This window comes from Podarcis pityusensis (genome assembly GCF_964106645.2).
Source record: "Podarcis pityusensis genome assembly, chromosome: 5".
Classification (NCBI taxonomy): Eukaryota; Metazoa; Chordata; class Lepidosauria; order Squamata; family Lacertidae; genus Podarcis; species Podarcis pityusensis.
Genome location: NC_138032.1, coordinates 69032471 through 69046406, shown reverse-complemented (window position 1 = coordinate 69046406; position 13936 = coordinate 69032471). Strand labels below are relative to the sequence as shown.

The window sequence follows — 13936 nt, the reverse complement described above, 5'->3', positions numbered from 1 at the left end:
CTACCTATCGCAGCTAAATTTTTTTGCACTCCAAAGTTACACTTCTAAGTTCCCACAATGCAAATACAAAGTACATGTGCAGATCTGAAATCCAATATAAGGTAAAATAGAAGTTACTGCACATCTTGGTGTTTCCTTCCTCGTGGCTATGAAACAGCAGGATATATGCCAGCCTCAGAATCAAAATACTTCTTATAAATAAGATACAGCAGAGTGTTCTTTCACACACAGTGGGAGGAAATAAGCGAGATACAGAAACTGTACTTGTCTTCTGTGCTACTCTGTCTATAAAACCATGCTAGATGTCTCTGTTATATAAACTTACACCAGTGTTTATAACGACCATGGATTCCCCCAAAGAATCCTGGGAATTGCTGTGTGAGACATCGCTGCAAATTCTCTGAGAACTCTACTGCTCACAAAACTAGTTTTCAGGGTTTGGTTGGGCAGCTAACCAAGTTGAGAGGTGTGAACAGGACCCAAGAGAGAAGTACCGTATTTTTTTGTGTATAAGACAATCCACCCCCCAAGAACTAATAGGCCGAAATTGTGGGTCGTCTTATACACAGAAAGCAGAGGGGTGATGGGTGATTGGTGGCAGCAGGCAGCAGGAGATTGGCAGTGGCAATTTGGCATGTGTTTGGTTGGACGTACAATCTGCTGTGGTTGCGTCGATTGGGCAAGGTGGGCTTTTGGTGGCCGTGGTGATGTATTCAATTTTCAGTTGTGGGCAGCCCCTGTAGAGCACTTGGTGGTGGTGACCCCCCCAAAAAAAGCTCAACAACTCTGGGCAATCTCTCCCCCAAGCTAAAAAAAATAGGGGTTGTCTTATACCTGGGGGCATGTTATACACGGAAAAGTATGGTACTCTTGGTTGCCTAAAACCAAACTGTCTCCCCCTTCCCCACTTCTTTCAGGCCTTCATGAAAACACCCCCACCAGAAAAGTGGTTTTCCTGTTCTATAAGACTATATAAATCAAAGAACATAACCCATTAGAAGTGAATAGTTTTGACAATACAGGTTACTGTATGTCTGTATACTGTATGTTAAGAGACTCTTAAGAGGGGTTGTGTATAGAAGAAACAGAAGACACTTACAACTGGTGTTACCACCTTCTTATTTAGACATCTGATATCGAGGAAGAGGTTGAACAACAAAATACAATGGAATCTGAGTTAAGATGTTTCACATGCATTACAGTAACACCAAAATGGCTGAAAATGATGCATGAAATACCTATTTAGATAAGTAGCTTAAGATATAATAGTAATGTTTTTGAAACTTGAGCTGGGTGAAAAAAGGGGAGATGAGATGATATAGGTTACTGTGACTCTAGACTTCTCAATTCCAACTTGCAATCCTAGGTTCCCAAAATGATTCCATAATTACTATTTATATTATATTTTTAATATATTAATAACCTTCAGTGTGCCTGTTCTAGAAATCCTGTGAAATGCATCACTATCATTCTTCTGTTAAAGATGAGAAGCTGATGTTCAAATAGTTCAGAATATAGTCTGGAACTTGTTTATGGTAGCCACTGGGAGAAGTAAAGTACTATGCAGGGAGGCAAAACCCCACCTTCTGTCCAATGGGAAACCTATTTAGGGACTGGTGGTGGGTTGCTGTTTATTAACTTGTCTAAAAACATTTTAGAGTTGGGGAACCATTACTATTTGTTCTAGGGACACAAAGTAAGTCCATTACAGAGACAGAACCTGATCCAACATTCCATCAATTGGATTGTTGGTATTGGAGGTCAATATTAACACTTACCTGCAGAGCAGGTAGTACATTATCATTCCAGTGTTCAGGAGAAATCTATATTATTTGAGATTTATGCAACAGGCAGCTGCAGGAAAGTACATTCTCAAAGGGAGTTAACAAGTTACCTTAGAATAAAGCAGAGGTGTATTCTGTGCCCTTTCAACAACTGAAGAACAGTAAACAGCTGCTTTTCCATCTGGTGATACTACTAACAGGCTAATGGTATTTCCACTACAAAACAAAGGACTCAGCCATGATCAAAGCCACCAGCAAGCATCTCAGGACAGTCAGAACAAGAAATATCCAAAGAGGATTTCGTTCCAAGCAGAGTTAATATTATTCTACAACACTCCTCATAGTGAAGGTAAAGGGATGGTTTTCTTATTATGCCAGTACAATATTAAGCCATGAAATTTCTTGCTTGAACAGGATTAGCTGCATACCTTTATGGCAGAGCTAGGTTAATGCTCAAAAGAATGCATTCATTTTCAGTGGAAATTCATAGTGCTGAAGATTTATCCTTCCCTCAAATGTTTGCATAACATGATGATTAGCTGAATAAATGTGTGAATATTTCTCTCCTGGGACCTCCACAAGGACACATCTAAAATGCATGCTACTAAAAGGGAAAAGGTGGCTTGACATCTTGCCAACAGGGTGAACCACGCATCCAATATTCCATCTTGTAATTTGGCCATGTGTTAGGAACCTGGTTGGATTTTAAAGGCAGCATAATAGCATTTTCAACACCAACTAAGAAGGCAGGTTAAAGATCATCTCACAGAGAACATATAATCACCCAGATAATATGTTATTTGGCAATTTATAAATAAAATATAAATCTACAAATAAGGCGGCATTCATACAAAAAACCTGCCTCTAAGGGGGTAAGCGGGGTAATATGTACACTGCCACTGGTTCAGTGCAAGTGCTTATTGTAAGCAATTACAAGGGCTGGGGGGAAAAAACGGGGAAAATAATAATAAACCCATGGTGCCTCTAGAGTTTGCAGTGAAGACAAGAGAAGTTTACAGTTTGTCTGAAGCAGAGGGGCTGTAATCCAAGCTTTACGTATTTGGTGCAATTTACACAGCTGTTTTTACAACAGACTTGTAAATCGCCTTGGGTTAAAAGCAGGAGGAGATTCATAAAACAACACCACCATTGCAGGGGCATGGTTGCCACTCCCTGGTGGGTTTTGAGTGAACTGGGTTGGAAATGCATAAGAAGAGGTCATCACAATGTGGGTTGCCTGGTCAAGTGGGCAATTATCAAACCAGCCCTTCCCCTCTATCAGGGCTGCTACAATTTCCGTGGGAAGTAACTGCCTTATCAGTGGGGAACCAGTGGCCCCCCAGAAGTTGTTGGACTACAACTCTCATCAGCCCAAATCAGCGTGGACAAAAGTCAGGGCTGATGGGAGCCATGGTACATGGTGCAACACAGTCTAGAAGGCCACAGCTTCCAAGCTCTGCTATAAATCTTCAAAATAAATATATTTTACGGGGTAATTAATTTCCAAATATTTAATGTCCAAATATGCAGATTATGTGTGGATTTTATGTTATTCAAAATGATACTGATCTTTGGTGAGAATGAGATTCAGATAAGACTATAAAGTCCTAGATGCCTGCATGCTATCCTTGCTCCTTCTAAAATTTAATAGAGGGTAGCAATATGTTACTAGTGAGCATTACTACTGGATTTACAAAGCAATCCTGTGCATGTTTACTCAGAAGCAAGTCCCATCAAATTTGAGGAGGGAGACTATCCACCACTAAGTTTGTTTAGGACTGCAATCTAAGTCAAGATTTTCCAGCAGAGGCTCAGCACTTCCACAAAACATTAACCCCCGTCAGCAAAATTAAATCAACACTCGGCTGGCACTAAAAATTGGAACACTACAAACAATTTATACCCATGCATAATGTTACACTGTAATTTAAGCAGACAAAAAAGGGGGAAAGGGAAAGGACAAAATTGTTTCTTTACAACTCATCTTTACAACTTAATGAGATGGAAAAATTCCATTAAAAGGAACTTTAAACATATTATACTCCCCATCTCCGTATTCAGAAAATAAAATGTCATATCCTAGCTAATATGAATTGAATGGTATTATCCGTCTGATTTGGGTTTATATGAAAAATGTCCTTTATGGGAAAGGGAAGAACAAAGCACCTTGAATTACCACACTGAAATTTGAGAAGAGAATATAGGTTAACTTGGCAGTAGCAAGGGGGGAGGGGAAAACTGCTAGGACTCTTTATAGTCCAAGGCACTGGTATGTGCCACAGTTTGCAAAAAGTCAAAACCAAATATTATATAGTGCCCACTGTCGGTGCACATGCATTCAATGTGCCTCATTTGTTTTGCCTTAAGTTTGCAAAAATGCTGGATTTTCTAACATGGTAAGCAGATGCCAGGAGCTGCCCTGACGGTCTAATCAATTCAACCAAAATCCCAGACTGTGTGAGAAATTCTGCTTTAGAACTGAATGCAGTTTGGCCTATAATCCACTGAAGCATTTATAGTTAGCTGAAGTGGACTCCTCGATCCAAACTAGATCCAAACTAGGTCCAAACTAGATCCAATGCCATTCATGCAACTGGAACAAGTGGGAGGTTTAGATCAGGTCTACAGTGTGAGGCAAAGTGCAAAACCCCCCCTAGCCTGCACATTCAGGCCTCTGTCCATATGAGGGTGCCCACAACTGCAATTTATTTTCTAGAAAGCCACTGCTAATTGCATGAATGACGTCATATACCTAGTAAAGTCCTCAGAAGAATCTCCAGCGGCTACCAGCCAGCTATGGGGTTGCCATCTCCTGGCAACCATGTTGGCCATTTCACACTTGACCAAAGCCAAAACTCCATATGGACACAAAATAAAACACACATTTAGTGGCAAATGACATAAGGCATCTTTTAGGTTTTTTTTTTAAAAAGTTTTTAGTATACAAATATATTAAATAAATGGCAATATGTGATTTTTTTAAAGCACCAATGATGAATACAGTTTAACTTATCTCTCCTTTGCAGTTTGAAGAGATAAGACACAATGTTTAGATGAGAGTACAAGCCTTATCTTTTAGCAACATTACATCAGTTATTGGCTGACCTTCAAAGGACAAAAACAAATGCAAAGACAAAGCTTTCCGTAGTAAATTCATGCTCAAGTCCTGGCCCAATGCTATATAAATGGTTATTCTAAACCTGCCTTGCTAGGATGCTAGAATCCATCAGGTTGGCATGATGAAAATTGCATTATAAAGGGTTCACCTTATATAGAATCATTGCCACTAACCCACAACTACTTTCTGTCCTGGATCTACAACTACCATTGCCTGTGATCTGGGAGACCCCTACTTCTGCAGCACAAAGCATACCGCTCATGGGTGGTAACCAGCATATGGACCAAAATTCTCAATGGGGATGATTTTGAGATACTGAAATAGTGAGAGTGAGTGTCCAATTTAGCAAAAGCTGCTGTTCCCTTTAAAAGAACGAATACAACATTTTAGCATTTTCTTTTTCGTTCTCTACTGCAGAGTCCTCTAAGGTAGGGTGCTGGGGGAGGGCAGGTTAACCCTTTCCTTCTGCAGTACAAATCCCCCAAAGTTGCTATTTGTTCCAATATAGCTCTCTGTATGTCTCCTCACAGAATTAAAAATTGTGAGTGGAAAATTGGCTTTGATGGGTCACATATCAAACAGGTGCACTCTCCCTTGCAGCTACACCAAGAAACTCCAGCAGGTTAAAACTTACAAGTGATTTTTTTCATTTCTCTAGTTACAAATAGAAGTTATAGCTATAGGACCAGAATCCTAAATATCCTTCCTTATGAGCTATTTTGAATTACCGTATTTTTCGCACCATTGGACGCACATTTTTTCCTTTAAAAACTAAGGGGAAAAGTCTGTGCGTCCTATGGAGCGAATGTGTGGTCCTGGGACTTCCCCCTCCAGCCCCTCCAAGCTCAGGTTGCAGCGGAGAGGCTGCGTGGGCGGCTGGGGAAACCCCGGGCTTCCCCCTTCAGCCCGACAAGCAGCTGAGAGGCTGCGTGGGCGGCTGGGGGAAGCCCTGGGATTCCCCATTCAGTGCTACGAGCTCAGGGCGCTCAGCGCGCAGCGGAGAGGCTGCTTCTAACTTGCCCTCCGTCCCTGAGCCGCTCTAGGGGGCTGGCTGGGGAAGCCCTGGGCTTCCCCATTGAGTCGGAGGAGCTCAGGGCGCTCAGCGCGCAGGGAGAGGCTGCTTCTAACTTGCCCTCTGTCCCTGAGCCGCTCTAGGGGGCTGGCTGGGGAAGCCCTGGGCTTCCCCATTGAGTCGGAGGAGCTCAGGGCGCTCAGCGCGCAGCGGAGAGGCTGCTTCTAACTTGCCCTCCGTCCCTGAGCCGCTCTAGGGGGCTGGCTGGGGAAGCCCTTTACAATGAGACGGAAGACTTGGACATCCCCTTCCGCCCCCCCTCCCAGGTTATTGTGCCGGTAATTCCCAGCATTTCCTCCTTTTGCTCCGGTTCCACGAGGCAAGGCAGCTGCACTCCACAGTCATCCAGAAATGTGACCTCTCCCTCTCTCTTCCTTCTTTCCCTCCCTCCCTCCCTCTTCCACCTTAAATAAAATATGGGGGGGGCAGTAAAGCCCCACCTCACATACAACAATTCAGCCCTTCTCAACCTGTGGGTCCCCAGATGTGAACGCCTCTAGGTAGCAAGGCCAGAGCTCAGGGAAGATGGGAGTTGAGGGAAAATAGGAGTTGTAGTCCAACAACATCTGGGGACCCACAGGCTGAGCTCTCCCTCTCCCTTCCTTCCCTCCCTCCCTCCCTCCCTCCCTCCCTCCCTCCCTCTTCCAACTTAAAAATATTGGGGGGGGGGCAGTTAAGCGCCCAATAGTAAACATTGGAGATACTGTACTGTACATTACTGACAGTTCCTTACCACTGTATTTTCTTGCAGAAAACCTCCCCCATTCTGATAAGGATGATAAAGCAGAAAAGACTAGCATATAAGATTCCTTTTAAACTAGAGGTAGTAAAATATGCTAAGGAGCATGGAAACAGAGCAGCAGAGAGACATTTTGGACCACCTCCAACTGAAAAAATGATAAGACGGTGGAGGAAACAGGAGGATCAGCTGCAAAAAGCAGACAAAAGCAAGCACACTTTTCGTGGACATGCTGCAAAGTGGCCACAGATGGACATTGCCATGAAAGAATGGATCACAAAACAGCGGAATAAAGGCTTCGCAGTCTCTACAAAAATGATAATATATGAAGCCAAACGCATTGCTTTAGAGAAAGGCATTCACGATTTTACTGGCTCACCATCATGGTGCTACAGATTTATGAAGCGATGTGGCCTTGCTATGCGCACTAAAACTAGAACTGCACAAAAAATGCCAGAAGAATATGAATCTAAGATTCTGTCTTTTCATAAATTTGTAATTGATGCTAGGAAGAGAAATGGATTTGAAATTGGCCAGATTGGGAATATGGATGAAGTCCCGCTAACCTTTGATGTGCCATCTAATAGGACTGTTGATCTGAAAGGTGCCAAAACTATCGCCGTGAAAACCTCTGGGCATGAGAAAACCCATTACACTGTTGTGTTGTCTTGCTGTGCAGATGGCACCAAATTGCCACCCATGTTAATTTTCAAAAGGAAAACATTTCCAAAAGAAGTGATTCCACGAGGAGTGGTTGTACATGTTCATGAGAAAGGATGGATGGACGAAAATGGAATGAGAGTATGGGTTGAAAAAGTGTGGTCCAAACGTCCTGGAGGGCTTTTGAAAAAACCTGCCTTATTAGTACTTGACCAGTTTAGAGCACATATTAGCGAAACTACAAAAAAGTGCTTTAAAGAAGTGAAGACTCATCTAGCTGTAATTCCTGGAGGTCTTACCAGCCAGTTGCAACCTCTCGATGTTTCCATCAACAAGCCATTTAAGATCTTTATGCGAGAAGAGTGGAACAAATGGATGGCTGCTGGTAATCATGATCTAACACCCACTGGACGAATGAAGAGGCCCACTATCACTCAAGTTTGTGAATGGGTGAAAACATCATGGCACTCGGTGAAGGAGGAAATCGTTGTCCGGTCATTCAAAAAATGTGGCATTAGCAATGCTTTGGATGGTAACGAAGATGGTATTTTACATGAAGATAGCGAAGAAAGTGATGTCAGTGATTGTGAGCAACTGAGCTCCACAAATTCTGACTCTAGCAGTGATGAGTTCTTGGGGTTCACAGAAGACTAGAAGAGTACTCAAACTTTAAAGTCTCCCTTCATTTAATAATGACAGTGATGATGGTTCTTAATGCCATTGTTGACTGCTGTTCACTTTACATGGCTATAATATGATTCTGATATACTGGTTGTTTATTAAATACAGTAGTTTATACAACATTTGATTCAGAATATTTTTTACTTGTTTTCCTCCTCTAAAAACTAGGTGCGTCCTTTGCTCCGGTGCGTCCAATGGTGCGAAAAATACGGTAGATAAGTGGGATTTACTTCTGTGCAAATATAGCCAATTAAAAAATTGTTTATTAAAAATACAGTTATTTCACATGGGAGCTCACAACATTTTAACATAATTCAAGACCATTAGGATTGGGCTGAAAAAGCACTAGACCTATCTTTTCTCCTGCTGGTCTTGTTAGTGTCACATTTTCATTATCTCTGTCCTATAACTGCCGTACCAGAAAGTACATTCACCACTCCAAATCTCTTTTCATCCAGTTCAATTCTAAAGAAGATAAAAGGGAAGTTCCACCTCTTTTTGTGTAAGCAGAGACATCACCTTGCCAACAAAGGTCCGTATAGTAAAAGCTATGGTTTTCCCAGTAGTGATGTATGGAAGTGAGAGCTGGACCATAAAGAAGGCTGATCACTGAAGAATAGATGCTTTTGAATTATGGTGCTGGAGGAGACTCTTGAGAGTCCCATGGACTGCAAGAAGATCAAACCTCTCCATTCTGAAGGAAATCAGCCCTGAGTGCTCACTGGAAGGACAGATCGTGAAGCTGAGGCTCCAATACTTTGGCCACCTCATGAGAAGAGAACACTCTCTGGAAAAGACCCTGATGTTGGGAAAGATGGAGGGCACAAGGAGAAGGGGACGACAGAGGACGAGATGGTTGGACAGTGTTCTCGAAACTACCAGCATGAGTTTGACCAAACTGCGGGAGGCAGTGGAAGACAGGAGTGCCTGGCGTGCTCTGGTCCATGGGGTCATGAAGAGTCAGACACGACTAAATGACTAAACAACAACAACAAGTATCTCATCACTAAGGAAATTTGAACGGTGCTAATAAAAATTAAAATTGGAGAGTAGCTAAAGCAATGAAACTGATGCAGCATCCTCCATGCTTTAAAAAAATTTTTTTGCTATAGCATTCATTTAACAGAAGACCAGAAGTTATCAGCACATTTCTAAATGTTATTTTATTATCTTTTGGGGGAGGGGGGGGAATCATACAGCAGACTAGGAAACAGACTGCATGAGAGCAGTAAATTACTTATAAATAAAATATGGTGACAGACTTCATCTTCTATGCAGTAGGCAAACAGCTCTCTGCTTGTAAAATGCAAATGAGTTGTATTTAAGGTCTGGCCAGCTGATGAGCACTGCGGTAAGAAAAAAAACCAACCCCCCAAATGAGACCCATTTTCTAGGGCTTAATGGACTAATGATTCCTAACTTTATTCATTGGATTGCTAGGGATATCCACTTAAGAGAGGACCCGTATGATTTTTGTAAAAAGTCATCACAATGGGTCTACAAAAGAAGGAGATAGACTAATATTTTGAAACAGAAAGGAGGGTAACTGGCAGAATAAAAACTGCAGATACCATCAAATCTCTTAATTTTGGCATTTAATTTTCCTTGCTTGTAATTAGGCTTTCAAAGGCTAGCACAGATGCGCTGAGTGGTGCCAAAATCAATGCCACATCGCTGATTAAATCTGAATTAAAATAAAGCCGAGATAAGCCCAATTTTTCACACCATCTATGTAGAAGAAGTTTATGATGCTGTTCCACTAGTTAGGATTACATATATTCTCACTCTACAGAGGTTTCTATTAGATAACTTCAAATAAGCCATTTATGGTGCAAGCTTATTCATGTTTACTCAAAAGAAAGCTCCATTGACCTAAGTGGATCTTACTCCCAGGTAAGTGCACAAAGAATTACAGCCATCTTCCAAGCATATTCTTTTCTATCTTACCTTAAAACATTTATAGGCCACCTTTAAGAGTAAAACCTCTCCCAAGGCTGCTTTCCACCATAAAATATTAAATACAACAAACATTATCACGCACTAATAAAACCAGCAGAAAAGCAAATACATCTCACCCAGAACACAGCTGAAGCCAAAGTCAATCATAGCTACAGCCAGAGACTATTTGTTTTTGAACAGATTTGTGCTCTTTAAAAACAACGAAGCATCCTGCAATTATAATTACACATAAGTAGTTTGTTAACATTCTGTTACTTAATAATGTATTAACATTCCATTTTCCTCCTTCTTAATGGTTTGTTTTATTTACACGCATTAACTAATTATTTTATTAGAGGCGTAAACTAATTAGGTTTAAAACAAATTAACAGGAGCTATGGAACAAAGGGAATGGCTCGATTCGGAATCATGGCAAACCACAGTGAAGGAAGCTTAAGGAATCAGTCATGATTGCGCCAGCCCCAGATCAGGAGCCAAACATGTTAAAGGCAACTGGGTGACTTAGCATTGCTGAAGCAATCACCATAAATGACAGCGACATGAAAGGGCAGACAAAAGCTGAATGCAGAAAGGGCAGTAAAAGGATACGAAGTTCCTCAAGTTTAGAAGGTAATTCAGTAGCATCACAGAATTCAAATCAGGATGAGAACGACATCTGAGTTAATGGAAAATAAAACTTCCTGGGTTGGGTCTAACTAACACAGAGACTAAAAAAAACGAACAGGATATGGACAGTGCAAATTACACCCAATAAAGAAGAATGGATTAAGCAAAGTGATGGAAATTGCTGAATCAGCAAAGTTAACAGCTAAAATAAGAGAACTTAATGATGATTGCTTTATTGAAGAATGGAAGCCTTTTCTGGGTTACTTAAAGAAATATTATAACGTGATGAAACCGTGAGCAGGATTTGAACTATAAACAACAGAGAGAATTAGGGATTACTGTGTTAGGGTGCAGCAAAGGGATAGAAAAGAAGAACATCATGGGAAATGGGATGGGAAGTCGATAATATGAAAGGAAAATTCATTATGTATTGGAACTTTATGTGCAATATGTGGAAATTTAAAAAAGAAACAAATTAGACCCTTGACTTGAACAGAAGAAAACATGTTCTCTTGCAGTTCCATCTGCCCTGACTGGGGTATCTTAGATTAGAAGCCAAGGGTGTTGCCAATAACAGTATTTCTCCTTAGGTGCAATTTAGAGAGACTGGTTGCCTTAGGTCACATCTATGCACTGTTCATTCACATTATTTTGTACATTTGAGTTACATCCAAGAGATCAGGAAGGGCAACTGAAACATCTGGTGGATCATCATGGAGCATCAAAAAAAGTATCCAGGGGAAAAAACACAATAGAAAAAGATAAAATAGCCCTTCCTAGGGTATAAAGCAGCTATATATAAAAGAAATGTGTGTGTTGTAATCCATAAACTCGTTTTCATTGAATTCTGCAGCAAGTCCTTGCTCATTTCGGTGGACAAACAACATTTTTTCCTCTCTGCACTTTTCTGGGCAAGAATAAAGCTAATGTGGAATTGCTGTTTTGATGCCTCAGCACTTCTCAGTGCTACTCTGAAAGTACGAACGACTAATATATGTGCACAATGCGCACCAGAGAACAGGAACAAATATTCATATTTATGATTTAGTTTTTTCTTGCCAACAGGCTGTAAGCTTGGTTGCTTTGAAACAAGAGAAATTTCCTAACACACATTATTAGTGCAAACTGTATTTGTGTGTAGGTGGGGAGATTCAGGCAAACCTCTGCCAACTACTTAGGCATTACTCTTCTACTGTGAACATCCCAGTGGAAAGTGGAAAGGCAAGCATATAGGTAAGCATTTTGATAAGCACCTCTATAGCACAGTGAGAGCCAGATGTCCCATAGCTCTGTGGCAAAGCACATGTCTGTGTTGGAATATAGCTCCGTTCCACCTTAAAAAGGGAACAGGCTGTTGTGTGTCACATGCCTGTTTACTTCCTGCTCGCTGGGAGTTTCCGTTTTGTATATAGCTTTCGTTCTGGCTGTTTTTCCTGGACATGGAGGCAAGCAGTCATGTTTTTCCTTTGTTCTGATCTACGTTGAATAAAGCTGTAAATATGTTCTCCTGTCTGAATCTTCCATTGTGGAGACTGCTAAAAGGATGTGAATGAGTCTTAGAATGTCTCTGAGACTCGTGTCGCTAATTGACTGATACTGTTCCACGGGAGACCGGTGATCGTCTGGAGATGATTGGGGCCTGCCTGATGGCTCCGTCTCCCTGGCAGTATTCCAACAGTCTGTATGTAGGCAGTCCTGTGTTCCATCCTTGCTATCTCTAGATAAAACTCAGAAAGAATCCTGTCTGAAACCTTGTAGTCACTGTCAGCAAGTGTTGTTGCAGGAACCCCCCCTCCCCCCGAATCATTCAGTTTGTATAAACACGACACATACACACTCATACGCGACGCTTCATTTAATGAAACTTCCCTGAACGTACCAACACGTCCGCAGTGAGCCCTACCCAGTTGGCATGCCAACCTTGATGGTCCTAGACAGAAGATCATTACACTCACAAAGGACCTGCATATGGAAGTGGATTCAGTATGGACTGAAACAAAGGACAGTGACCAGCCCTTCCCTCTGGGGGCAGGAAACAGTGAACTCCTCTTTATCCTCAGGAATGTAATCATGGGGAGGGGGAAAGGAGGAACCGGACAGGTGACAAGACACTCAGGTTACCACCACAACTCCTCCCTGAACCCCTCCTCTTTGTGATGTGTCAATGATGTAGTCATGATGTAGTCTTAGGGGTGTAGCATGGGGGATTAGTAGCTAATAAAAGCTGGGGTCTTCTTTTGCTCAGGGCTTCCATCTTGTTTCACCTGGTGGCAGGTGGGAGTCCTGTCGCGACAGTCTTCAATAAAGACCAAGCCTACTGGCTGCTGTTTTGCTCTGGTATTCCTGGCTGGTGTCCTTGTTTTTTTGTCCAAGGGAGCCCTCAGATTTCTCTGTTAACAGTGTAAACACTACTGATGTAGATGTTCCAATGGTCTGACTAGGTATACGACAACTACGGTAATTACATTCCTAGAAGGGCTCTAAAGATGCTTTGCTATTTCTATTGTAGAACCATAGAGTTGGAAGGGACCACAAGGATCACTCAGTTCAACCCCTTGCAATGCAGGAATCTTTTTGCCCAACGTGGGGCTCAAACTCATGACTCTTGAGATTAAGAGTCACATGCTCTACTGGCTGAGCTATCCTGCAGGGCTTGGTAGAGTATAGAGCTGCTCTTTAATATAAAGAAACTTACTAAAATGCCCTTATCAAATAGCTAAGCACCTCTAGTTTAAAGATAGACAAACTGTAAGGGAAAAAACATTCCATATTGCCATCATTTAAGGATTTATTATTATTTTTTTAAACACCCTCAGTGTTAATAAAATGATAAGGACAAAACATGTACTTACTGGAAAGAACTGTAGTGAGGAAGATATAGTCAGAAAAGGAGATCAAACCGCATTCTCCAAGTGCATAAAAGATGCTGTCTTCATCTGCAAACTTTTCACGTTCCTGGGAGATTCTCTATTTTAAGCAATCAAAAGCACGATGTTCCCAAGAGAAGAAAAATAAACTCAGTTTAAAAAGCCAGGAGTTAAAACAAGACCACATCTTTTACACTTTTAATATTGTTGCCTCTACCCATCCCTTTCCCTAAATAAACCCCCTCCTATTGTCATTCTAGATAACTTTTCCAGCCTTTAAATTTGTCAGTTGTTTCTTGAAGATTAAGATAAGAATCAAGCTTTATTCTCTATCTTACAACACACATTTCAACCCAGAAGAGTCAACTCAAACGGTGCCTCACTGTTCCCTCCCACCAGCCTAATTGTTTGCAAAATGCTAAGGTATTCTAAGGGCTCTTTATTGCCATT

General features: G+C 41.5%; 1 protein-coding gene across 1 annotated transcript in view; it reads right to left on the bottom strand.

Moving 5' to 3' along the window:
- MICU1 (mitochondrial calcium uptake 1) overlaps positions 1 to 13936 on the bottom strand; it is a 129325-nt gene that overhangs the window by 52774 nt on the left and 62615 nt on the right. The window contains exon 6 of the mRNA XM_081004734.1: positions 13472 to 13586. Coding sequence (XP_080860860.1) covers positions 13472 to 13586 — 115 coding nt within the window. The remainder of the gene's footprint in view (positions 1 to 13471; positions 13587 to 13936) is intronic.